The sequence below is a fragment of the Stegastes partitus genome, unplaced genomic scaffold (assembly GCF_000690725.1).
Source record: "Stegastes partitus isolate 25-593 unplaced genomic scaffold, Stegastes_partitus-1.0.2 Scaffold62, whole genome shotgun sequence".
Lineage (NCBI taxonomy): Eukaryota > Metazoa > Chordata > Actinopteri > Pomacentridae > Stegastes > Stegastes partitus.
In genome coordinates this window covers 89,825-114,788 of record NW_007577793.1, presented here as the reverse complement: position 1 = coordinate 114,788, position 24,964 = coordinate 89,825, and the positions used below count along the sequence as shown (strand labels likewise).

General features: G+C 39.0%; 3 protein-coding genes across 5 annotated transcripts in view; all 3 read right to left on the bottom strand.

Annotated features, from left to right (window-relative positions):
• Nucleotides 1-3,519, bottom strand: part of vaspb (vasodilator stimulated phosphoprotein b) — a 30,638-nt gene extending 27,119 nt beyond the window's left edge. For all 3 annotated transcript variants that reach the window (XM_008275907.1, XM_008275909.1, XM_008275908.1), the window contains exon 1: nt 3,040-3,519. In XM_008275907.1, the coding sequence (XP_008274129.1) occupies nt 3,040-3,044 (5 nt within the window). In that variant the 5' untranslated portion in view covers nt 3,045-3,519. The remainder of the gene's footprint in view (nt 1-3,039) is intronic.
• An 8,787-nt stretch (nt 3,520-12,306) lies between these two features.
• On the bottom strand, nt 12,307-14,988 carry snrpd2 (small nuclear ribonucleoprotein D2 polypeptide). Its single transcript, XM_008275905.1, has 3 exons — nt 14,869-14,988; nt 13,509-13,688; nt 12,307-12,752 (listed from the first exon to the last, which is right to left on the bottom strand). Coding segments are annotated over exons 1-3 (357 nt in total). The 5' UTR covers nt 14,871-14,988; the 3' UTR covers nt 12,307-12,577.
• Nucleotides 14,989-20,494: 5,506 nt separating this feature from the next.
• foxg1c (forkhead box G1c) lies at nt 20,495-22,344 on the bottom strand. Its single transcript, XM_008275974.1, has one exon. The coding sequence runs from the start codon at nt 22,342-22,344 to the stop codon at nt 21,127-21,129; it is 1,218 nt and encodes a 405-aa protein (XP_008274196.1). The 3' UTR covers nt 20,495-21,126.
• Nucleotides 22,345-24,964: the final 2,620 nt, after the last annotated feature.

The window sequence follows — 24,964 nt, the reverse complement described above, 5'->3', positions numbered from 1 at the left end:
TTTGTGTAGCTTTAACCAGAAAGCATCGGCGCTGAAGTGGAAACTGAATAGAGTTAGAGCGTACAAATATTTCTGTTGAATATTTTGGATCGCAGAATACATTTTTCTGTTCAACAAAAAACTGCAAACAGGTTGAAAGTCGCCTGCCACTGCTATCAGACTTCAAAAGAAAAATCTGACTGTGCAGGGGAATTAGGAGAACAAGTGGAGACATGAAAAATCAGCATCCCAACACAACAGACACACATGAACATTACACAACACCTCGGCAGGAGCGTGCTGCTGTTGCAACGTAAGTGAGCTTCATCTTGTTATCCTTACATGGACATATGCGCCAATATTGCTAAATGCCTAAAATAACAGCTACTGGCCTGTTGGGACATGAGGTCAAGAAGCTGAATGATTTATTAGAGGAAGATGATATGACAGAAAAACTGCAAAGTTGACGATTAGAGCTGCATTCCTTTCTAGTTGCTGCTAAAGAAGAAAGAAAGCTGGAGTCGAGACACAAAGGAGACAGAGGGGGAGAAGCCATTTCCCTGCTTTTAAGACTGATCAATAATACGCTCATGCTGGAGAGTAAAGAAAACAGAGGCGGAGTCCAGTTTGGCATCACTTCCACACATGTCGGGCTCAGGACACTCAGTAGACTACAAACTGTGTGTTAAGCAGATGCATTACACCTGTCTGCGTGTATGATCACATCATGCGTGTTAATTCTTGGGCCTGAGGCAACAATACTGATGGTGTCAGATAGTACAGGTCTTTTAGTCAGAGTACCAGCCAGTGAGTCACAGTCACCTTACTGACAATAACAGTGAATCATGATGCAGATGGATGCACTTCCTATTCCACCTTAACTAAACCTACAGCCGGAAATTTTGCTTCAGTGATCTAAACACGGTAAAAGTTCTGTGCGGAAGAAAAAACAAAAAGAAAAAAAAAAAAACGAGGCAAATTTGCACATTTGATCACTGAAACTGTAAAAATTAAATACAGTTTTTAAATGAATAAAAATTTACATAAGTGCAACTTCTCAAAACTTCAGAAAGACCTTCACTTTTCAGTTGGGGGCATTTACAACACATGTGCACTGAAGGTGGTCAGTGGAGGTACTGCTGTATGAAAGGAATATTTGGGTGTTTCTACTGGCATGAATGCAAAGAGGCAGCTTCAAGTTGGGATGCTTTACTGAACTGGGTCAATTGTTGAACTTTTGGCCAACTGACTGCACTTCTGTGTCAACATTTGCATTCCACAGGGACAAATGACAATGAACATGAGTGGAGCAGCATACCAGCCATTACCTATTATGCAAGGTGACGAGAACGGTTTCGGTCACGCCACAATGGAGCGACAGACAAAAACAATACTCATTTAGAATAAGAACTACAATCATTAAGCCAGATGTTAGGTTCCAGCTGCTGGAGACACTACTTTGAGGCGCGGCATGAATAAACAGCAACGCTCTGCTGCGATTACGTTGTGTTTTGTAGTTGCTGCCATGGTTTATGGTTGGGGAAGTATGTTGTTTAAGTGTGGCCGTGTACTTTGGCAGTAAAACAGTTTGCTTATCTTATTGTTATGATGGGTTATAAATTTATTGTGCAGTCTAGTGGCTGAACAGTTTGGTGATATGGTGTCTGAGAATAAGTCTTACACAATCCTTACATTGTACATCAGAGACAAAAATACATTTTACCTACTAATGCTAAAGTCTCTATTGCTCTGCTAGCTAAAATTTATATTTTAGTGCCAGTTATGTGACTTATGGTAACCCAGTAATCTTTGCTGATTATTGCATTAACTTAATTAATGGCCTCATTAGAAGGGTATGTTTAATGCATTACTGTGACCGGATTTCAGGCAGCTCAAGTGCCTCCTGTTCCTGCTGTAATCAAAGTTACTGTGCACAAATATGTGCAAAACAAATACAATCCCTAGGACCAACCCATTCGCCTGACTAGAGATACATTGTTAGGAAAAGGGCAGCGCCACAAGGTTTGAGATAAGGAACTAGTCACTCAGGTTATCAGCTCTGCACCATGCTGCACCTTTCAGCCCCGAATTAAACTCAAAACTGTTAAATCAAAGAGGCTGTGAGAGCTTCCCAATTCGGTTTAAATGCGAAAGAGTGGGGAGGGGAGAAGAGAAGAGAGGAAAAAAAAAAAAACAACAGCCAGCCCAGAGAAGCCCCAGCTAGCATGAGTGGCTTCAAAGCATGTAATTGCCAACTGCACAGGCTGCGACAGGACGTGGAATTTGTGGACATGAGCTTTCCACATGGCAATTTTGTTCCTGGTGCAAACCTCTGCACTCCCAGTGGGAGAAAAATAGTAGAGGGGGGTTAGTTTGACTGTGTGTCTGTGGAATGCATCACAACATGATATACACAGCGCATGCATTTGGGGGGTAGCAAGTGATCATTGTGAAGCTGAAGGAGCCCCCTTTTAAAAGGCAATGAATCCACCGTGCCGGAGTGCTTTTGAGCAAGACATTGAATCCCTTTTCATGCTCTATAAACTAAGCTGACCCCTGACCTCAGTTATGAATGCACTGTTGTTCAGCTGTGAGGTTTTTGTAGCATTGTTTTTGGGTTTAATTCAGACAGACAATAATACTACACTGGTGCAGCAAGAGGAAGTGGTGGCACAAGAAGCAGTCAACAATGAAAACGGATACAAAAGTATGCTGTCATCTGACCTGTTAAACAACCCAAACTTGTAAATATATTTCTTAAAGGCGACCGCACTTGTGCAGGTAGGCTTTCATTGCGACCATGCAAACACACCAGCAAGTTAATCCCCAGCAAAGGTCACAAAAACCTGCTACACACTATCATGTGTGCCTCAGTGGCTGAAACAACACCACGAAGCTCGAGTTGTTTCTGACTGAGAGACACGTTTTAATGTGTTAAACAACTATTCAGAGCCCACAAAGGCGTTACGGGGTCAGAATTTAACAGTCGCCTTTGTGAAAGCAGCGAAATGTAGCCTGGAAACACAATGAAGATGAAGGGATTTGAGCCGCTTTACCCACCTCATTGTTCGGCCAGAGTGGAGACCCTCTCCTCGTAGGCAACTTCGGCTGACTTCAGAGGTGAAGCCCGGCGTTAAAAGTCAAAACTAGTGGGATAAAAAAAAAATGGGAAAAAAACGACGGAAAACAAAACACATCTACACCCGCAAACGGGGTAGCCACAAGCGGGATAAAGAAGCACACCTCGACGATTTCCTGGTTGTGTGGAGCGGGAGAGGAGGCGGAGGAGGAGGGGGTAGATACAGTAGTGGAGCGGGCTTGTCAACTCCAATCACTATCCCACACTGGCTTCTGCGAGAGAAACGAGGTGAAGCCGAGGAAGAAGCGCGGCTACACCGAAAACAAAAACTTCTCCGGTCACACTTTGAGCCTGTTTACCGCTCTGTTTCTGGGGATTCAGGCCGTTGGTGTGCCTCCGCCGGGCTTTTCTCGCTCCCTCGGTCGCTCGGTAGGTCTGTGTAGATTCATTGGAGTCTGGCCCAACCCGCCAGCTTCAAAGTAGGCTACGATCCCGTGCTGCGTTCAGAGGCGCCTCGGAAAAAATTGTGGTAAAAGTGTGAGTGGCGTTAACTTGACTTTTGATATGTGCGACTAATCTTAGAAGGCAAGCAGCAGACCATAATTCCCCTCCTAACCACTAGATTTCATTTCAGGTCTATTCTTAGATTATATTTTCCCTCCTGATTTTTTAAAATAGCATTAAAATCGTTTCACTTGATTAATATACATATACAACGTTTTGTTACATACTTTTTTGTAGTCCTTATTGCAGTCTAAGCATCTATATATCAATTGTGGTTTTACTTTACCTTTTGGTCAGGAATTAAATATTAATATTACCAATAATAAAGTTATAGAGAATAACCAAACTGTTTTTAAAAAACAATTTAGGATCATTTTTGTATGTGTTATCTAACGTTTATGTTACAGTTAAAGTAAGACGGACATCAAAATCTGAAAACAAAGTTTATTTCATGGACAGGTGGCAAATGTGTATGGATCCAAATTAATTGTGAGTTAGATAAACCCCTGGGGCATTGTGCTTGGGTTGTGGGGAAAGATACTCCATTTCAGAAAGTTATACTTAATTTGTAATAACTAAGTTGTAATCTGTTATGATTACTCCCAGTGAAGCATACGTCTTTCAATATATAGGTTTAAAAAAAAACAACAACAAAAACAGGCATTGTTTTTAAGGGAGGGTGTTTTAGCCCATTAATTAGTGGTGGAAAGCAATAAACGCATTTACTTAAATCTTAAGTCATGTTTGTTTGATAATTAGGGGGCACATTAAGGGATGGGTTTCCTCTTTCAAGAAATTTGGAGTGTTAAACACTTAATTTCCTCCATTCTGGTGAATGTTTATGCACCAATTTCTTTCTTCTTGGCTGGAAAGGGGAACAAATGCACATGTTCTAACTATTGATGGGACATGTTCCCTGCATCCCACTGAAACTTAAGTGGATTTATTCTTTATTTGAGGATTTTCCGTTGTGTGCTAAATAACTCTACAGCATTACATAGATGTATTGAACTCTATTCCATTTATTCAACACTTTGAGTTACATTGAAGGTTAATATTTTACATCTAAATCCATCCTACAAAATACAGTTCATTGTTGTTAAAACATACAGTACATACATACAACTGAAAATCCCTCTAATGCATTAATTAGCCAGTAGGTATAATCACAAGATGACATATAATAGTCTGACGAGGTCTCTTATGTTGTCTAACAAGTACTTTTTATGACTTTAAGTGTACGTTTCTGCCACAATGTATGCACTTATACTTACCTAAAATGACTGAACTTTGAACTGTATAGCAATACATCATGACAAAAACGTAGAGTACAGCTACATAAACTCTGTAACCTGGACAACTTTTTCAAATATAAGTCAAACCAGAGGAAGTATTGCCTACGTAATTCTCACCAAGTCTTTTTCTACTTGTATTTTTATAGATGCTTTAATGTGTGACCTGTTGCTGTAAATACATCTACATGTTCTAGAGAAGACATCACACCGCGCTTTACAATTATAGCTGAAGGGCCATGGATACAAAAATAACACACCAGTGAGAAAAACACACTTCTTGTAACTTCTCAAGTCCAATTTCGAAGACATGATCTAAGTATACACAGGGGTTTTACCACAAGATGTATGGTGAAATGTCACTGTAGTTGTCAGGCTACCAGTGAAAGATAAATAGTAGATGCTTCTTTGTAGTTCCTTTACATAGAAATAAACTAGTAATGGATTTAGTATATAATGGTTATTTCAAAAGAAACTTTCCAATCTGTTACTATGACATCTGCAGCCACACATATATTTTTTAACTCACTGAGACCTCTAAACACTCATATGCACACACACATGTTGCATCGGGTCTTTATGGGTTAAAGAATGATGATGAAACATGGTATTTATAAACTGAATGCTCACAGAGGCTAAGACTGTGGCTATGAGTGACAAGGAAATAAAACACATTTTGGGGCAACTGTAAAACTGTGTTTATCTACAAATAGCAATCGCTTAACAAAACGAACTTTTTGCTGAACCAAAAATAAGACTTATAAGCTTTCCCCAAAATTTCCCCAAATTCAAACTTTGTGGTTGGGAGTTTCATTTTCCGATAGCACTTGAAGGTAGCATCCCATCCACGCCAGGGGCCTTGCCAAGTCTTCCACCTCGCCCTACTGGCTGTCTTGGTAACTTCAGGTTTCTAATAGCCACTGTGGCTTCTGTGGTCACTCTATGGACAGGCTTTCTTTAGCATTTTAATGAGTAATGTTACTGGAATGAAACAAACAAATAAACAAAAGAATTACAGCTTTGATTCATAAGATAGATTTAAGGGCGATGAGCAACAAAGATTCCAAGCTGAACCACAGCGAGTTTTTTAATATCTTATATGAGAGGGTGAAGTAATATAAAACCATGAAGGGAAAAAGAAGTTGGATGGCCTAACATGGCCCAGTTTTCAGCACTGAGATACTGCACATAGTAAAAGCACCCTGATGGGGACAGAAGTGGAAGAGAGGATGTGAAAGGAATGCATTACGTCTGCATGGCATGTGTAAACATCCAGAAAACCAATATGCCTTTAGTCTGGCTATATACACACTCTCAGACATACTAGCTGACTGCTCTGAGCAACTGCTGCTCTGGTATTTTTATTTTATTTTTTTTAGCCATGTGTCACGTGTCTGTTAACTGTGCTGCCGACTACAGTTCAGATTGTCATGTAAAGCCCAGTTTCTTGTGCAGTTTTGTAAATATTAACATCAGCTCCTGTGTGAGCTTGAGCTCCACAACATGTGTGAATGTGTCCGTGTGATGTGCGGAGGCTCAGAATTTTCAAAAAGTTGGTTCTTTTCCCAGAAAGTAGCCTGTAAAGAATCAGAGACAGTCATGCAGTAATTTTAGGGTGCTCCTCCCATTTACCACAGCTTTATTTCCACAGCTTGACGTCAGTTAGTCACAGTGGAGGAATGTAACTAAGTACATATACTCACGTGCTGTACTTTACAATTTTTATGTACTTGTACTATTTCAGTGTCATGTATCTTTCTCCTTTTACTCCTATATATTTTGGAGACATATATTGCACTTTGTACTTCACTAAATTTATGTGAAAGCTTGTAAATCTTTGCAGGTCCAGATTATTAAAGTAAAAAAAACAAGTCAACTAATAGATAATGCTATATTATTATAGATTATACTACCCAACAGTCTATAAAGTTATTAAAATTAGCCCCAGGTGCTACATTAAGGTGAATCCAAAAACAAATGTATGATTCTCAAGCAGTCCACTCTGTCTACCGAGTACTTTTACTTTAGGTCCTTTAAGTATATTTTGACAGTAATATCTTTGTAATTTTACTTAAATATGCTTTTGAATACAGGATTGGTTGGCCAACAACATCCACGGCTGATAATCTGACAGAAAATGTGCTGGACAGCAGCACTGAGGCCTCCACAAGAACTGGAGCAAAGCAGCTACAATAGATCTTCAGAGATATTGTTAGAGGGACTGGATGGAAAAAGTGGGACAATCTGCTGAAGTACCACAGAGAAGAAAGATTTTAAGAAAAGAGACGTGCTCAGTCAGCCAGGCTGATTTCCAGCTCTACGTAGCTTTCTATCTCTGTGAGTTTGTGGAGAGGCTATTATGTAAACAGACTGCACTTCTACTACATCTTACATCAGGGCGTCCAGGTCTTGTTAAAGCATACAGTCCTGAGGCAGTGTCTATAAACCTCATCCTCCACTCTTGGCTGAATAGCAGACGAATAAAAAGAATTACACAACTGAACTTCAACCGAGGAAACAAAGTGTCAGTCTGGATCCTGAAGTTGGCAGCAGTTAGCCAGACAGGGATTAAGAATAACAGTATGGACTGTTCTGTCCAACCCACTGTTTGGTAGTATTTATAAATGAAGCCAGTGGACAGAGAGGGAGATTGTTGCTGTTCAAGTGTTTCAAATCTCTGTCCATCTCCTCCTGACAGGGGAGGAATGCGACCGGAGGAGGGTGAGATCTGTAAATGGGAGCGAGACGCAACTAAGAGTTCTGGGCTGGAGGCCAACGATGCAAAGGGCAGCAGAAGGGTTTTAGAGAGTGTCTAAATGACATGTCCTGAAATGTAGGCCCTGAACTCCTCATGGGGACAACTGGGACCATTACACAATGACAATGGAGACCAGGCGAGTGTCCTTAAAGTGAAGCATAATAAATGAAGGCATGGTTTGCTCCCTGTCCTGAATGCATGTTGCAATTTTAATGGCAGAGCACTAAGGTAAGGAGACAAGAGATCTCTATACTGAACATCAAAATAAAAATAAAAATGTCTAAAAGCTTTGGTTTCATGTCATATATATCATATATTGTTATGAGTACCAGATTAGATGATGCTTTCAAGATAAATATGTCAGTTTTCATGACACACTGTATTCAGCCTAAAGGGCTTGTTAGAGAAGCCAAATGAGCGTCTCTGCTGGGAATCTGGATGTTACTTTTCTATTCCACTAGATGGCAATATGACCTTAACCTGTGACAGACAGACACAACAGTGTACCTGTGACAAGTCAATGTATTTTCTTATGCGTAGCAGTGCTGACTTAAACAGGTCTACCTTGAAAGAGGAGAAAAAGAAATAAAATAAATACAATTATTCATTTTTTAAAAAAGTGTTATTATGTGTTTATATTAGTTTTCATCCAGAAGCAAAACAGTGGTTTGATCTGGTGTGTTACTAAGTAGTAATAAACAGGTAATGAAGATATTTTTTTTAGCGTAAACTAAAAGATACTATTATACTGAATTAATATATTTTGTACAAATTTTCATAGACTAATAAACTTTGAGATTATATAAACCCACTTATTTTATAATATTTTTATAACAGTTTGAAAATATGATATGACAATATTTTATGTTCAAATAATCTAGAAAATATGCTAAAACAACATTATAAGAAATAATATAAAATCATATTTTGTAATATGCTGTAATAAAAACTAAACAAAACGTGAAAAAAAAGCTACTGATAATCATTTTTGAGAAATGTGGGAATTTGGGGAAGATGTTTTACATACATATTTATACATATCCTACAGATTACTCACTACATGTCTGAAACCTTGACTGCAAACACTTTGCCAATGCTGACAAGGACCGTCAAGCTCAACATCTGACATATTATATAAAATAAAATGCCAGATTTTTCGTGTTTTTTTTTTGTTTTTTTTTTTAAATCAGAAGTTTAAAAAATAAATAATGAGCTACAAATATTGTAGTTGTTAGTAAAAGATGTCTTTATCACTGGGAGTTTTATCGTGGAAATTTGGAGTAAAGATCTCAGTGCAAAATCCTGGATTACCACATCATGATGCAACACCACTCATCGGATTAATACTGGGTGATTCCAATGAAAACAACACTGTCATTAAGATATACATGACTAGACTTGGTCCTAGTTGGTCCCACTCTGCTCCTCACTGCAGCAGGTCTTGTTTGTAAATAGGTGCTGGTCTACATCCACCTGATCCCTGTTGTTTTGGCTGCTGCTCCACGTGTCCCTGCACTTACTGTCAGTCGCACTTAAAGAGAGATGAGTGAAGGCGGTGTTTGTATTTACGGAGCTGATATTCCCCTCCCATCAGCACCAGCCCTCCTCCATCCACCTCCTCCTCCTCCTCCTCCACCGACCGTCTCCTCTCCCACCTGGCCTGCCGGCTCTGACACCCGGACCGCGGCTCTGCTTGAAAACAAACTGCGGCGGCGGCTCCGGTTACCGGGGCCCGATCGATGCGCTCGCAGGGTGTCGCGTTGCTCGGGAGGCTTGAGTATCGATGCATGGCCGATCGCTATCATAATCACACTTCCCCCCTCTTATCGCTTACCTACTGAATAAAACATCTGCCTTCCTGCCCGTGGATCGCTCACCCGCCCCAAAATCTGGAGGGAAAGAGACTTCTTGAAGTGTCTTTGGGATGAGTGAAGTAACATGAGAGAAGCGGCCAACAAATGAGGTCCCCAAAGTTGTTTTTATCTCAGGCATCTCCAAATAGACCCGCCAGCTATTTGACAGGGTTTTGTCCCAGGATGCTGCAGCTGAGTTTCATTGTTGAGAGATGTCACTTGATCTCAAAACAAACTATAGATTTACAGTTTTTGATGGATTAAGCGTGTCGCTGCAAATTAAAGCGAAGCTCTGAACTTGTTTGTTCTTGTCATGTTCTCTGGTTTGTCTTTGGAACATCTTTAGCAGCATTTTGGTCCATGAGGTCCACTGCTGAATGTAGAGACCATGGGGCCCAAACATTAGAAGATGGGGCTTTGTCTGCCTTTTTTTTTTGGCTACACTGTCCATCTTAACTGCCAGATACAAAGTGCATATAAAACCCTGAACAAGTTGAGGAATATAATAAAAGTTGATTTACTATTTACATGCACAACTGCTCACTGAATCATTGCAGAGGTCAACTTACTCATGCAAATTTTGAAACAACTTTTAAGGCAGCAGTCTTTTCCACCATCAATATAATATCAATTTAGAGGATGTCTTATTGAACATCGGTATTCATCCCTGCAGTAAAGTTTCACAGAGAATAGGAAGGCTTTGCAAGTATGCATGCACATATAGTGTGAAGAGGATGATTTTTCTCAAACGTTTTTGCAGGCTTGATCAGGATGCTGGACAAATTCATCATTTTTGCCTGAAAATGTAAAGAAATGACTCTTTGGATCACACCACAACAATAATCAAATAGTTTTTGTTGTGTTGGTGACAAACCACACATTTTCAGATGGATTACAAAGATTTTGAACCCTGTTTGTTGTAACAATGGTTCAATAATCTGCCATCAAAAGCTCCTAGACTGGGAAGATTACTTGTCATTTTATTTTGGCTGAAATGGTGTTTGTCTTCTTTCAGCATAATTCTTTAGGGTTAAGGTTAGAGTCAGCACACCCTAGTTAAGCACACACATTCATCTCTTTTTAAATATTTGACAAACAGCACAATTATTTTCATAGAAATATGATCTTGCAGTGGAATGAAGACGCAGCAACACACTTAACCCAGTTTTCAGTCAGTATTAACAAAACCCTTCACATAGATTTGCTTTATTTTCCTCTAGAACATTTTTTTCTCACTTTGGGGTCTGAGACACTTCAGCACCACAGTTACAGCATCCCATCTAAATCAGAATCCCCCTGTAATCGCCATCCTTTGTTTATATTCTGATACAGAATGTATAAGATATCCAGTCAGTCAGGTTTTCAGCAATTTATTTGGCTGACTGAATGTGAAATTAGATGTGGTTGAAAAATAAAACTGAGCATCAAGTTTGGACATTTTTTCCCTACTGAAAGTCTTTTTCAGAGGATTAAAATTCAACCAAAGACAAAGAGTAAAAACACAGTTTCAGTGGCATGTAACTGCGATTACTTGCCATGTTTTATGTGTAGTTTGATGTATCACATCAAAACTTGGTAGATGACTCCATCAGATTGCCTGTTTCCAGGTGAAAGAATGAGCTTCAGTGCTCCAGTGTTTAAAGCTACTGTAGTTAAGAGTTTGCTTTTATTGTAACTTCAAAATTTACATTTACTTGGATATTTTTAACTAAAAAATACTGAGCAGATGACTCATCTGGGGCCCTCCTGGTGGCCTTAAGCAGCTGCTGTGTGTCCTTGGGCTGCCTGTGCAACAACTTGTCCATTTTCCGGCCCCTGCAATATGATCTCCTCAAACTTTTAGTAGAAGTCAAGATTTGCCTGAAGCAAAAGTGCAATAGCTATTAGTCAGAACAGTCATAAAAGTTCACTGCATTTCTAATTCTGCGCTCAGACTGACTCTCATTTGTCCTTCTGACCCAGCAGACTTCACCTGACAGCTATAAATCAGTGAGGACTTGTTGCCCACACAGATACTCCACAGGTGCTGGCCTCATGGGCACACAGTGAGTGTAATGTAAAGTACAAAACATAACATGTCAAGATGTTAAGATGACTGAATAGTATAGAAGGAAGAAAAAATTAGGCTACTTCATAGCCTTTTACAAGTGATGATACAATGTTTTTGAACAAGAAAAGCTTCAGGGAGTTCAATCTTAAATAAAAGGCCTACAACAAGTGGGAATTTAAACACAGATTCAGAAATCGATGGCATTCAATTCTCCAAACATTATGAAATACACTGACAAGCATTTTATTTACTTGCACACATTTGACCACTAAATCTGAGAGCACTAAAGAGCAGAGGTTAGATGCCAACTGCTAGAGAGAAGTAAGGCGACACTAGCTGTTAAGCTATTAAGACAATTAACAAAGTGGTCAGGAGGGGCCGAGCGGCAGAGAGGAACAGCCTGAAATGGAGAGAGATGAGGGTGTGAAGTGACAGTCAGCACATCTGGTCTCATCAATAATGCAGTGGGCCTTTAAACGGCAGTTTGTCGCATATTGAGCGCTACTGAGTGAAATCCAGCCCGACACCTAAGATGCTGTCAGGGGAGAGTGAAAGGGTGACGGTGGAAGGAGGAGGAGGAAAAGGGGAGGAGGATAGCAAGAATACTCAAGAAAAATTACTTTTTTACTAAGGCTTCACACTATACGCGTGTTGTAGTGTACACTGAACGAACGAGACAAGAGAACAAAGCACAGGTTAGTAGAATGAATCAGCACTGGTACAGAGTAATCTACTGATAGTCTGTGATATTGAGGAGGAGAAGCTAAAAGCAAGTAAATACTCACACAACGTTTGAATCTCTTCATTACTTTTATTATTAAAATGAAAAAGACAGAAGACTCTGTAGACAAAGCAAAATCAGGCACTGTTGTGCCTAATTGACTCTCAAAATAGTAGAAACATTTTGCTGATGCAATATTTCTATTTCAACAGTGAATGCAGTGATCCAACAACAAAAAAAAGTTAACATGAATGACAATCTACTGCCTTTAAATCTTTCAAACAAAGTATGAGAAAGAAAAAAGGCTCTGTGACAGGTTCAGCTGGATGTCTTTTAAGAGTTCATTTTCCTGTGATCAGAGGATTTCTCAGCACAACGATAACAGAGTCTCCCCTGAGGAACATTTTGGAAATGTAGCGGTCCTTATTCACGGGCTTAGACTTCTTCTTCCCCTTCCCGCTCTTGGGAACCTCTGTCCACATCTCCTTCACATTTTCCAAGACCATGTTGCAATGTCTGAAAAGATAGTGAGGATGCAGCATGTTAAAATCTAATGTTATTTAAGTAAAAAAATCCCAGAAAACCAAGGGTATACTATAAAAACGTCACAATTATCCTGTCATGTCGCACAAACAATAATGTATAGATGGCGTGGTTGAGGAATTAGGGTGAAGTCTTGACTTAATCAATATAAGGTTTTGCGATCTTAAAAACAAAAACAAACAAAATAATCTTTTAATAAGACAGATGTAATACGTAAATCCATGTGCAAGTTTAGAAGCCTCTCGTCATTAAAATTATTATCTCCCTGTTTTTAATAATTAAACAAACAATTGTGTTCTTATTTCAGGTAATAATGTTTCAGTATGCATTGTACAAGAAGCACTTTCCCCCATAATGAATCAAAAAGGTGTGAAAATGGTATTTAAAAAGTAATGTACTATCAAAAATAATTGATTTAATGGTCGCAGATTTAATCTTTGAGACAATGTAATACTGAGTAATAAATGAAAACAGATTCTGAACTGTGAATACAAAACCAGAGTAGGTAACATCTAGTGGTAGAAAGTAAGAAACCAGCAATATTCTAAAGACCTGAAAAAAAATCTACTCACTTATGAGAAGTTAAGAAATAAAAAATCCAAACCCAATTCAAAAAAGTAACAACCAGATTTAAAAGGAACTTAAATTACAAAATGTTTTGGGATAAACAAATATTAATCTGGTGTTATACCCTCAAACCTATGAAGCAGCACGTCACTGACTCAGTACCTGTCAAAAGCCTTCACTCTTCCGAGCAGCTTCTTGTTGTTGCGGCAGTTTATGAGGACCTGAGTGTTGTTCTTCACTGACTGGGTGAGCACCGAGAGGGGGCCGGTGTTGAACTCCTCCTCCTCTCGCTTCTGGAGCTCCTCGGGGGTCATCTCAGACTTGGGCTTTGTTAACAGACTCCTGGAAATGAAACAGAACCATTTTTTTTTCTGGTTTTGAGTTTGTGACATTTTGTTTTATATATATTCATATTTCTTTTATTTGTTTTGTTACAATATAGAGTTAAAAAACAATAACAAAACCAAACAACAACAACAAAAGAGACTCTTTTAGACAGACATTGTGCTGTGCTAGTGGTATGAGTCAAGATTTTTAAAAAAACGTTTATGTAATGTTTAAATCATCTATACTGAAGAAGCATATACTTTCATGTCTGAGACACACATTCTGAAGGCTGGTGCATCTGTGCAGCACCACAATGCCTCATTTATAATGGTATGTTGTTAAATATTTTACACTTTCCAAAAATTAATAAATGTATTGTGGATATTGAACTTGGTCATATGCACTTCAGTAATACAGAATATGTCACCACAGGATTCCAGCGATCTAAAACAATTACACATGTGCACCAAAGAAATAAAAAAAGGTGTACCCTATACAGATAGGTTAGCTTACTGTACCTATGAAGCCCAGTCATTTTCTGTTTAATTTTATTAACTTTTAGCAGCGTTTAGTACAAAGAACGGCATTTCGTTATCAAATTCAAATGTCTGCATATACTAACCAAGTAAACATTTTCCCCAACACAAACTGAAATGTGATTCTGAGCTTTCAGTAGGTTGGTGCTGCATTTAAACGCAACTGATTATTGTGGCAAACACATTAGCAGTTTGCGGTAACAGACTTGTAGCTCTGGCTGGACAAGCAAGACATTAAGTTAATCCTTTGGTCATAGCTGGGAATTTTATATACTACTACAATATTTACGTCAGGCAGATAAAGACCAACTAATCACGAACACGCTCACACACTTTGTTCCGTGCTAGCATTTAGCATTGTAGCATTTATCGATACTATAGCGAGCAGTCTGACTGGTAACTTTAAAACGTTACACCAAGAGAGTTTTCCAACTATTAATTGTTCCCGACAGTAAATTAATGTAGCTGTAACAGAGAGCAGCCTGAAAACACACAACAGGACATACAAATAATTAATCGCCTCAAGCTAGCTGGCCTTGGTTCTTAAAAGGCTAACAATGTTAGCATTATAACTGCTAGCTGCTGCGATTCGTAGTTCAGGCTCCGAGAGTGAAAATGAACATTTTCCCACAGATTGGTTTATCATTATGGATACTTACATGGCTGCTGATTTATAAAAACAGTTCACTCAGGTGGTATTTCTATCTTCTCTCCACCGGCGCCTTCGTATCCGTAACGACAGAGCCTGCCTCGCGTGTATCGAGCTACTTCCAGGTCAGCCGGTGCGCGCTTCAGGAGGCTACGATCACTACCGGGTTACTACCAGAGCCGGTATGGAAAACTGTGTCCACTTTTATGTACAATATATGAGTGCTACAGTCTCAAAAAACTGCACAAACATTTGTGTATTTTCTGCAGCAATTTGATCATGATGAGAAGTGCATTTTAAGTGCATTTTGTACAACAGACGGGTACAACAGGCTGGCGGTGGTTTATAGTAACTTACTAAAATGTATATGAAGGCTGTGTATGCGCACATTTAGCTGATACCAGGGATGTAGGTTTCATTATGCTTTCCAGAAATGTTCTGGAAGAGAAACAAGATCAGCATTAAGAGTCCTATTCCTAACATCAATATCCACCCCTGTTCATGATCACACTGGACTGAACACTGTATATTTCATACGGTTCATATTGCCCATACCATCACTTATTCCCTCCTTTATCTGTACATGTATCTATCTTTATATTGTTATCTACGGCTATTTTTTTGGTTCATACCACTCTGGCTCTTCTGTTCATTCTATTATACTGTATCATACTGTACATACTCAAACTGCATATAATGCACTTTTCTTTTGCAGTTCTCGTTTTCTGCATTTTGTTGTCTCGGTACTTGTTCTATGTGCAAAGACAATAAAGTTGAATCTGATTTAATCTAATTTTAGAACCTAACAAGTTTAAATATTGGAGTTAAGACCCTACAGTGGCATTTACTGTGTGAATTTACACAAGCAATTTTAATATTAAGGAGTAAAAACCTTTTAGAATAATATAAATTACTTTAACTTTCTAACTTTATCTGACCACAATAAGTATTAAAGTTAAAACTCTATGGTCATTTTAATTATGGAGATTAACCCAACTATCTCAAACTATAATTGCCACCCCCAAAACAAACCCAACAAACCTATGAGCAAGTTTTGTTTTTATTTTCATGTCTATTATCTTGTAGTTTATATATTTTATTGTTAAATTAAAGCTTTTTTTTTTGTTTGTATTTTTTCTTATTTGTATAAGCAGCACTGGAGAGGAATGACTTCCGTTTAATTCGAAGAAACCTCCAGCAAAGCCGGGCTCAGGGAAGCCAGCTGTCTGCTTCAATCGTTTGGATGAGGGTAAAGGGGAGATTTAAAAAAAAAAGACAGCAGAGACAAACACATGACAAACAAGAGAAGTGGTACAGAGTAAGAGAGAGAGGACAGACAAACTTCAAGAGGCCAAAGACAGTTTCACCCAGTTTACTGCTTTACTCTTTTGCTTTTGTCGTTAAATCTCATTTCTGTTGTTTATCTAGATATGGCTTCACCATAGTTATCCTGTTCGTAGTTCACTTCACATGTGGTAGCTCTTTTCTTTTCCTCCATGCATTTATATTCACTTTTGCATTTATCATTTGAACATTGGAGAGGACACATTATTGGGGGTTTGAGTTACTCCCCAATGAAATTCTGAGCATCAAATACATCATTTCTTTCATTCTGATGAGTTTTTAATCCACCAATTTGTTCCTTTTCTGTATCAGTTTATGGTATAAATACAATTTCCTTCCCTCCAAGTAATTATTTAAACTATTACATGTTTGTAACCTTGTCTTTTCTCTCCTGCAGTTTGTGCTTTGTCCTCTCTGTCCTCTCTCCCTTGCAGGTATTTCTGGCTGCATGGGTTCGATCTGCGGTTACTGGTCCGACCAACCTGTCCAGTTTTTGTGTTCTCTTGGTTGTTTGGTCTCATGACTTGGTTGATCTGTTTGTCTCTGCTCTCCTGTTCTCTGTTTCTTTTACCTTAACCCTAACCGGACGAAGCAGGCCCTGGTTCTGCTGTAGGTTTCTTCCCGCTAACAGGAAGGTCTTTCTCTCCACTGTCATGCAGTATGCATGCTTATACAGAATCCTTGGGTTTGTTTGGTTTTCCATGTATAATTTTGTATGGTTTAACTTTAGATTAGTAAAATAAATCACCATAATTAATATGAAATGAATGTTTGGTCTTAAGCATACAATTATATTTAGTCAGGTAAATTAGAATTTTGTATCATTTTGTAGAATTGTAACCATAATATTTATTATATTGATATAAATTCATATTTTATACTTTATGGTCTTTGTCACTTGACGTAAGAGTTAATTTGCTATGCCACTCTTTCATTTCAGTCATTTCTCTACTATTAAATGTACCCTATAAATATTGTTGATTTGACATTTCTGTAAAGTATAACATAAAATTCAGACAGGAGGCCACAGTTTAAAATATAATGCAACATAATGTAGTTAAGCGCTCAGGAATTCTGTATTGCTTTCAAATGTTTATTTTCCTGTTGATCAGCATTTCTCATTTAATATCATCCCTGATCTTATGTGTCTTTTGTTGAGGACGTAACCTCTTTAAATGTGCATGTGGCACTTTTCTGACTAATGCTACATTTTTGAACTCCTGGACTTTAATAGCTCATATGTGTTCTAGCAACATTTCTGCACATGTACAAGACTCTCTGCTCATTTAGAACATATCACACTTATCTTGCCTGTCTGCGCTTAGGAAACATGCACATGTCAGCTGTGTTCCTGGAGGTGACTGAAAACACAAATGCAACACATTTTTGGATTAAAATGTTGATGAAATCTACTATATGTGCTTCTGTTGGTGGCATTGTGGCATCTATGAGTAACAGTACAGCAGTTTTTATTGGGGTAGACAGATGCAAGCGTTGTAAATACTGGAGGAATCAATCACCTGAGTCTTCACCTAAAAGAAAAGACTACGGCTGATACGTTTTACCCATTTTTGAATCTATGAATCTGAGCCTACTTATGACCTCATGGAGCAATTTAACTATGTCGGAACTTTTACTTAAAAAGATACAAAAACTTACTTAACTATTACAGGGTGTTAACTGGGTGATTATTCTGCACAATAGCTGTTCAAGATAAGACTAAACTTGATTAAATCATTCCTCATAGCCTAATAATAATAATGATAATGTTCACTATAAATCAACAATTTCTGCTTAAGAAGTTGTAACAGAAAAAACACAAGGTAGCAGCAGCCAAACTGATAGCACAGACCCAAACAGTTAAGTCTTTGTTTTGCTCTTTAACGCAACAAGAACGAGGGGATGTCTCTCTGTGTGTGTTTGTGTGTGACAGAGAGAGAGAGAGAGAGAGAGAGAGAGAGAAAGTCAGGGATGTATGCTACATTATCTACACTGCAGCAAGGAGACACTGAGAGATTGGCTTTCTGGCAAGAGACAGACAGACGCCTATGAGTGTACAACCCACCCCCCTATTTCAAAGGGTGGCAGATCTACCTGTGGAAACCACTTGCTGCAGATAATAGCAGCCTGTGTGCTGTTGAGGGAGGCAAGCGTGTAGGATTGATTTCCAGACTAGTATATCTTTATGAAGCACACCTACTAGAGCCAAAAGACCTGCATCTTAAACTGTGAGGTAAAATGAGCTCAGCACTACACACAACTTACGATGGGACTGCAGTAATCTGGACACACTTAGCAGGTGCCAAATTCAGAGAGCAGAGATGAACTCAGCAACCATTAAATTGGATAGACTAGAAAAAAATAGGTTGGTGTGTTGTTTTAAAACATCTGAATATTGTGTCAAGTTAATTTTTAAATGTCCTTTCTTTATATCATTAAGGCCCATGCAGTGATTTAGAGGACTTTGCAGGTGTGAAGGTGATAGAGAACAAAAATACCCCTTGCAGAAGCAGGAATAAGCTGGCAATGTGTGATGCTGGATTTTATTACCAGTCTGCTTTGACACATTTTACTTTCCTAATATTGTGCAAATTGCAAAAGCTGCTTTCAGGTATGATGCTCATCCACTAATAACTTTTAAGATCCACATCAATTGTTATTCTCTAGACTGACATATGGTTAAAATCTGATTTTTGTTGGGGAAAAGAAAGCTCTGATATGTGGACCAGACATAATGTCATCAAGCACATGGCCAAACACAACTTTATGGTGTTTTTGAAGTGTGTGACTAACTACTTTCACATTTAATTTTCAGGGAAAAAGGAAGTAAAATACAATTATGATTGTAAACATGTGAATAACCTCCACTTCTGTGCTCATAAAAAAACAACTCTTTCCCTTTTGTGCCTCCTCTTCCTTCCCCTTTACAATTTGTTTTGCTGTAGATTGTTTAAAGTGTACACAGTTCATTTTTAGAAAACCATTTTTACCATATCTATGTAACCCTCAGCACATGATCATCAGCAACAGCCCGGCAGGTATAGTAAAACACATATACTTTAAGAGAAAGATTTATGGCTGTGGTTATTAGTAGAGCTGTCGAAGTGAAGGTTTATTACACTAACAGCAAACAGTATCTTCTTACTCCTGCCTCAGGATATAAAACTCTACTTTGCACCATAAACATGTTGATTCACAGCTCTGTCCCTCTGCTCTCTATGCTGCGACCGCAATTGCTCATGCCAGTAATGAAAATATTATTATCTTTGCATCTATCTAGACCGGGAGTTTGCCAACAGTGAAGTTACCTGATCCAGCCCAGTCTGCCTTAACCACAGGCGACTGTGGATGTGGCTGGGTTTGGAGAGGTGACGGGCTGGGGTCCCTTTGATATAAAGGAACCTTTTGTTTTAAGGAGGCAGCCGCCCAGAGAGCTGCTCTAATCTGCAATACCCATACATCTATTCTTTATTAATTTATATCCCAGAGGGGAGCAGGCGGGAAGAGGGAGAGGTGAGGGAAAGTTTAACAGGCGGTGAAGTTAGCGCAGAGTGAAATTCAAGACAGATCAATAAGATGAGCTGGGCTGGAAATGTCAGGTCTACCTGTTGAGGTTACATCACAGTTTGTGCACTGTTTCAACCTGATGTTTCCTCAAGAAACCTTCTGGTGCACATTTGAACTGTTGATCTCACCAAAAAAGAAAAAAGAAAGACAAAGAATGAATCACAGCATGCACATCAAAAAGCCTATTCTCTACACTTTTATCTCACTTCTTAAAAAAGCAAAAAAACTTTTAACACTGAATCCAGTCTATATAGTCCTTCCTGTGCGGGCTCAACTCTCCAGGGTCAAACATTTAATAACACAGCCAAATAAGAACAATCAACTACAGCAGGTTTTAATGAGGTGAAAAGAAAAAACACAATTAAAAATGCATTATTTATCGTTTAATTACATGTAAGGTAATTAAAATGGGAATGTGATATTTTTAGTTGCAGCATTAACGAAATCGAAGACAATAAGTGCAGCAAATGAACAGTTTAAGCGTCATTTAACATTGTTTTTTTGTTTGTTTGTTTTTTACTCACATTGTAAACTCATATGTTAAAACGATCTTTGGGCTGAAAATAATTTTACTATTTAGTTTTTAAAGGAGGCTAGTTGGAGCGTTTCCCACAACTTAAATTGCTTCAAAGGCAACATTTAGTGTTTGAATGTGTTCACATGCTGGCTAAAATGAATCACTTCAGGCAGAGTTATAATTTTCTTCTTAGTTTTTTTTTTTTTTTAAGTTTTTCTTTTTTTTGTTTTTTGTGGCCTCTTGCATTCTGATTTCAGTCCATGGCAACAGGCCTAAAATGGTGACATGCGCGTAAACATCACTTCTCTTTTCGATACTGATAAGTGCATATTTGGAACATATAGAGAAAACGTAACGTGAACATTGTTCAGAAAAGAAGAATATACGTTCAGCTTGCAGATAAAGACCAATAACAGATTTTTTAAATTTAACCCTGGTTACAGTGACTGTGGTTTAAAAATGTGCATACTTTTTTTTTTCTTTCACATTTTGTAAATGTGTGGTAGGAAAACCATTTCTTTGATTACTATGTGTGTGAGGCACGTTTAGTTTATCCGTCAGTTATTATTATATATTTTTTTATTATTAATTTAACACAAACTGCACATCAGGATTTTTTTTTTTTGATGAAACAATGCAAGTCTAATATCGCTGCTCCTTTCAGTTCAGACATCCTTCACTGTAACGCAAAGAAATTATTGGCAGATATTGCAGAGTAGTTTTCATTAACTGGGATATTAAAGAAAGTCCATTTGGTGGGTGAGCAGGAAGCTTTGGCCTTTTATTGTCCATATTTGTTTATCTAAGTTCTACAGCAATGTTAATATTATGACTGTTATTCTATTTTTCTATATTCCAAGATGAAGGAGGGCTTGAACTGACTTGAGGGCAGTAATTTGGAAAGTCACTACAGCATCCCCCGAGGTCTGAGTGAGCGTTCTTGGATAGAAACGGTCCTGGAGACGTCTTGGAGGTGGCGCACTCCTCTTGGCACGGACTAAACGTGGCGGCACATGGTATCTGGTGGGAGTAAAAGTAGCTGGCTTGTCCGGAGATCATGTTAAAAGAGCATGGGTCCGACAGCGGCAGCGTGCAGGCAGGGATGGATGTGGAGAAGGCGGTGCAGGCAGTGCCAATCTGATGGCGACGGGATTGCGCGCAACTCACTCCAATGTAAGACATCTCCTGGTGCGTCTGCACGAACCGGTCGGCGTCTGCGGCATTTGCACTAAGCCGGGCCCGCTGTGAAACCAGAGAATGGTTGGAGAAGCGAGGGTGAGCATTCAGATAAGTCCCTGCGCCGATGTGAGTGCGCACTGGTGTTTGGAGAGGTAGGAACGGCGGAACCGGCCAGTAAAACGAACTCGCTGCAGCCAAGGTAACACTGGTTGCAGTGCCGGGGGACATCATGCGACCTCCTCCCCTCTTGAGACCGAGTTTGGTCCTGGAGCCAGCTGCGGCTCTGCGCCGGAGTTTTCCCGATGTGCCACCTATGAAGACATCCTCACTGCAGGGGTCCAGCATCCAGTAGTTGCCTTTACCCGGGTCATCGTAGTGGCGCGGCACTTTAACAAAACACTTGTTCAGACTCAGGTTGTGCCTGATGGAGTTTTGCCAGCCTTGTCTGTTCTGTCGATAGTACGGAAAGTTGTCCATGATGAACTCATAGATGCCGTTGAGTGTAAGCCGTCGTTCCGGGCTTTGGCGGATCGCCATCATGATGAGCGCGTTGTAACTAAAAGGAGGTTTCTCAGGTTTAACGCTTTCCTCTGCTCCTCCGGTTTTCTTTGAATCCCCTTTATTCCCTTCTCGTTTTCCATTTGCAGACATCGGTTTAGCGTCTACTTTGGCGCACTGTTTTGAGTTTTCGCAGTTCTTCTCTTTGTCAAAGTTCTCCTCTTGACTGGACTTCTCAGGGTGAGCAGAGCGCAGTTTCTGGGACGGAGAAGGAGATTCCTGCTCACCCATCACCCCCTCTCGTCTCCACAGCAGGCTACTGATGCTGAATGAAGACTTGTGAAAGAATCGGTTCGAAGTTTTCAAATCCTCCGTCTCCATCTCCAAAAGTCACTCCTACAATTCTCAAAGCTGCCCGGAGATCGCAGGAGAGCGCGTCACTGAACCCACAGAGCAAAGATGCGCTGATTCAAAGTGGTGAGGAGCCAAAGACCCACTGGCCAGACAGCGTGACAACAAATGCGCATGATCACAGCAGCTCAGGATTCGTTACCGACGAAACGTAGGCCAGAGCATTAGTCACTGGATCCAAGAGTGAAGTATCTGGGGCGTAATTATGCGCATGTTCCAGTACTTTGTGCTGATATAAACCATTTTGGAAAGAATCTTTAATTTACTCCAACAAATACAGCCTATTTAATCGCTTTTTGGATCAAATCAAAGTACAGTAACATAATTGAGCTGTTTCACTGGCACTTCTGGGTCAATTATTTAAACAATAAATTCCCAGTAATCTTCATAACATTTCGAAAATAGTCCAGGATAAAATGAGTGTGCTGTCAATCTAAGTGACTGATCGCTGAACTCTTGGGTGCAATTATAACACTTCCGTGACTCATGAAACTCAACTCTCTCACACGCGCCTTGCCCTCTGGGTTGGCCTCATCGTTCTCTCCTTTTTTCCTCTGATCCTCTTCTCTGCGCACCTTATTCGACATCAATATGGCAAAATGCCGATCAAGCCTGAATGATCTTGTCTGTAATGGGTCCAAACAAACACAAAGTAAAACGCAAAGGAAGGCAGAAATGATAATACTTACGGCTAAACCAGTCAGACTGTTATAAGATTTTAAACAAGTCTCAATATTGCGCATTTGTGATGCGTTACTGGCCAGGCAGACAACAGGCCTGGGCCCAGCATCCTCTCATTAGGATCCACGCAGTTCATTAAGATCTGCAGGTTCGTGCGTCATGCGTAAAAGTGATCAAAACTACATTTACTTGGGAGTAGTATTATTAAAGTTAAAAGTCATTTCAAGTGGACATCAGTCTTGATCATATTTGTGTTTTTATCAAAACTGGCAACAGTTGCTTAAACTCTTAATCTTGGCTTAAAAATCGCTGACATCAGACATTATCATGTTCAAACAGCAGTTCCTGCCTCTATGCACCTTTAAACAAATGTGTTTTACTATTATCCAACATAATAACAAAAACACTGTTTTTGCAAGAATATAAAATGATTTTTTTTTAGACCCTAGAAGAATGTTGCAGAATGGATTCATAATAAATGAGAATGTGTGTCTGTAGGGGTGAAAGAAAAGCAGAAAGAGACATCTTTTCATCAGATGAGTAAAGCTACATATGCCCTATTGTCCTCCTAAAAATACAGTAAAAAGAAATAAAGAAAATCTTTAAGTCTCTGGGGCACACTTAATGCCAGTACAGAACAAGTTGCACATTCATGCGGTGTGGGCGCTCCTGCAGTCTTGCCAAGGTTTTCCACAAAAAGGGTCCAGCCAGAAGAAAGTGAAACATGTCCTTGAGGAGTGTAAAGTCAGGATGTTGTGTTGTATTGTGTTTATGTGTGACAGCATGGTTTAAAAGGTCACCAAACATGGCTATTTTGCATTTGTATTATGTTTGGTCAGATAAGAATCACAACACTTTCTTCCATTAATATTTAACTGAGGGTTTTGATGCAAAAGTTTGAAATCTTTACTTCGTATTCAGTTTTTAGATTTTGTTGAGTTTACTGTTAGACAGATAACCACCTGAAAAGAACAAAGAAAAGTGTGGTGACATCTGTTCTGGTACCAAAATTGACAAATGAATAGTTAAAAATAATCATGATATGCATATTGTTAAGGTTCTCTTTAATTGTGAAAAAAAAACTATAGATTGGTCCCATTTCTGGCCCCACACAAAATAAAGTAGTTTAGTTAATCTAATTTAACAGTCAAAGGCGCACAGAAAAGAGGTTCTGCTTTACCAGCCACAATTTAACTACAGATTATTTTAATTTAGCTGTGCAGCAGCTTCTTGGTAATTCTCATTTTTTGTTTTTAATCAAATCAACAGTTATTGTTTCCCTGTTCACACACCGGACATCAGACATGAAATTGCAATCTCTTATACATTTATACCTTCTCTTAGTCAATTTGATAGGGGCTTCTGTCTATAATACTTGTGCTGCACAAGTGAGCACTTGTTGGGAATGTTTCTGGCACTGCAGAAAGCATGCATTGTTGTCTCAACACTTGCAATCCCTTTGGATCTTTTTCTCTGTTCAATATTCAGTTTCACGTCTTGCAGTGGCACCCTGAAGACATTTCCACGCGGACTCATCTCTAGCAAAGACATTGTGTATTTTATTGATATTACAATTAGTCCTGCTGTGTTTGAAACTTGAGCAGAAGTGAAACTGTAAGTTTGTGCGTCATGCGTAAAAACGATCAAAATGATATTTGTTTGGAAATATTATAAGCTCAAATATATTCCAACTGACATCAGTCTTGAGCACATTTGTATTATATTGAAACTGGTAGTAACTTCTTAGACTCTTTAGCTTGTTGTACAAAGTTACTGACATCTCCAAACAGCAGTCAAATAGCTTTTCATGTGGCTTCTGCAGCAGAGGACAAGCAAAAAGAGAATTCCTTGAATAAGTACAAAAAACAAATACAAAACAAAACAACAAAAATGAATCAAATAATCACAC

Coding starts and splice junctions, on each gene's coding strand:
- snrpd2 (XM_008275905.1), bottom strand. Junction 12,753..13,508: donor AGAGTGAAGGCTTTTGACAG/GTACTGAGTCAG, acceptor CTATCTTTTCAG/ACATTGCAACATGGTCTTGG.
- foxg1c (XM_008275974.1), bottom strand. CDS start 22,344: ATGGAGACGGAGGATTTGAAAACTTCGAACCGATTCTTTCACAAGTCT.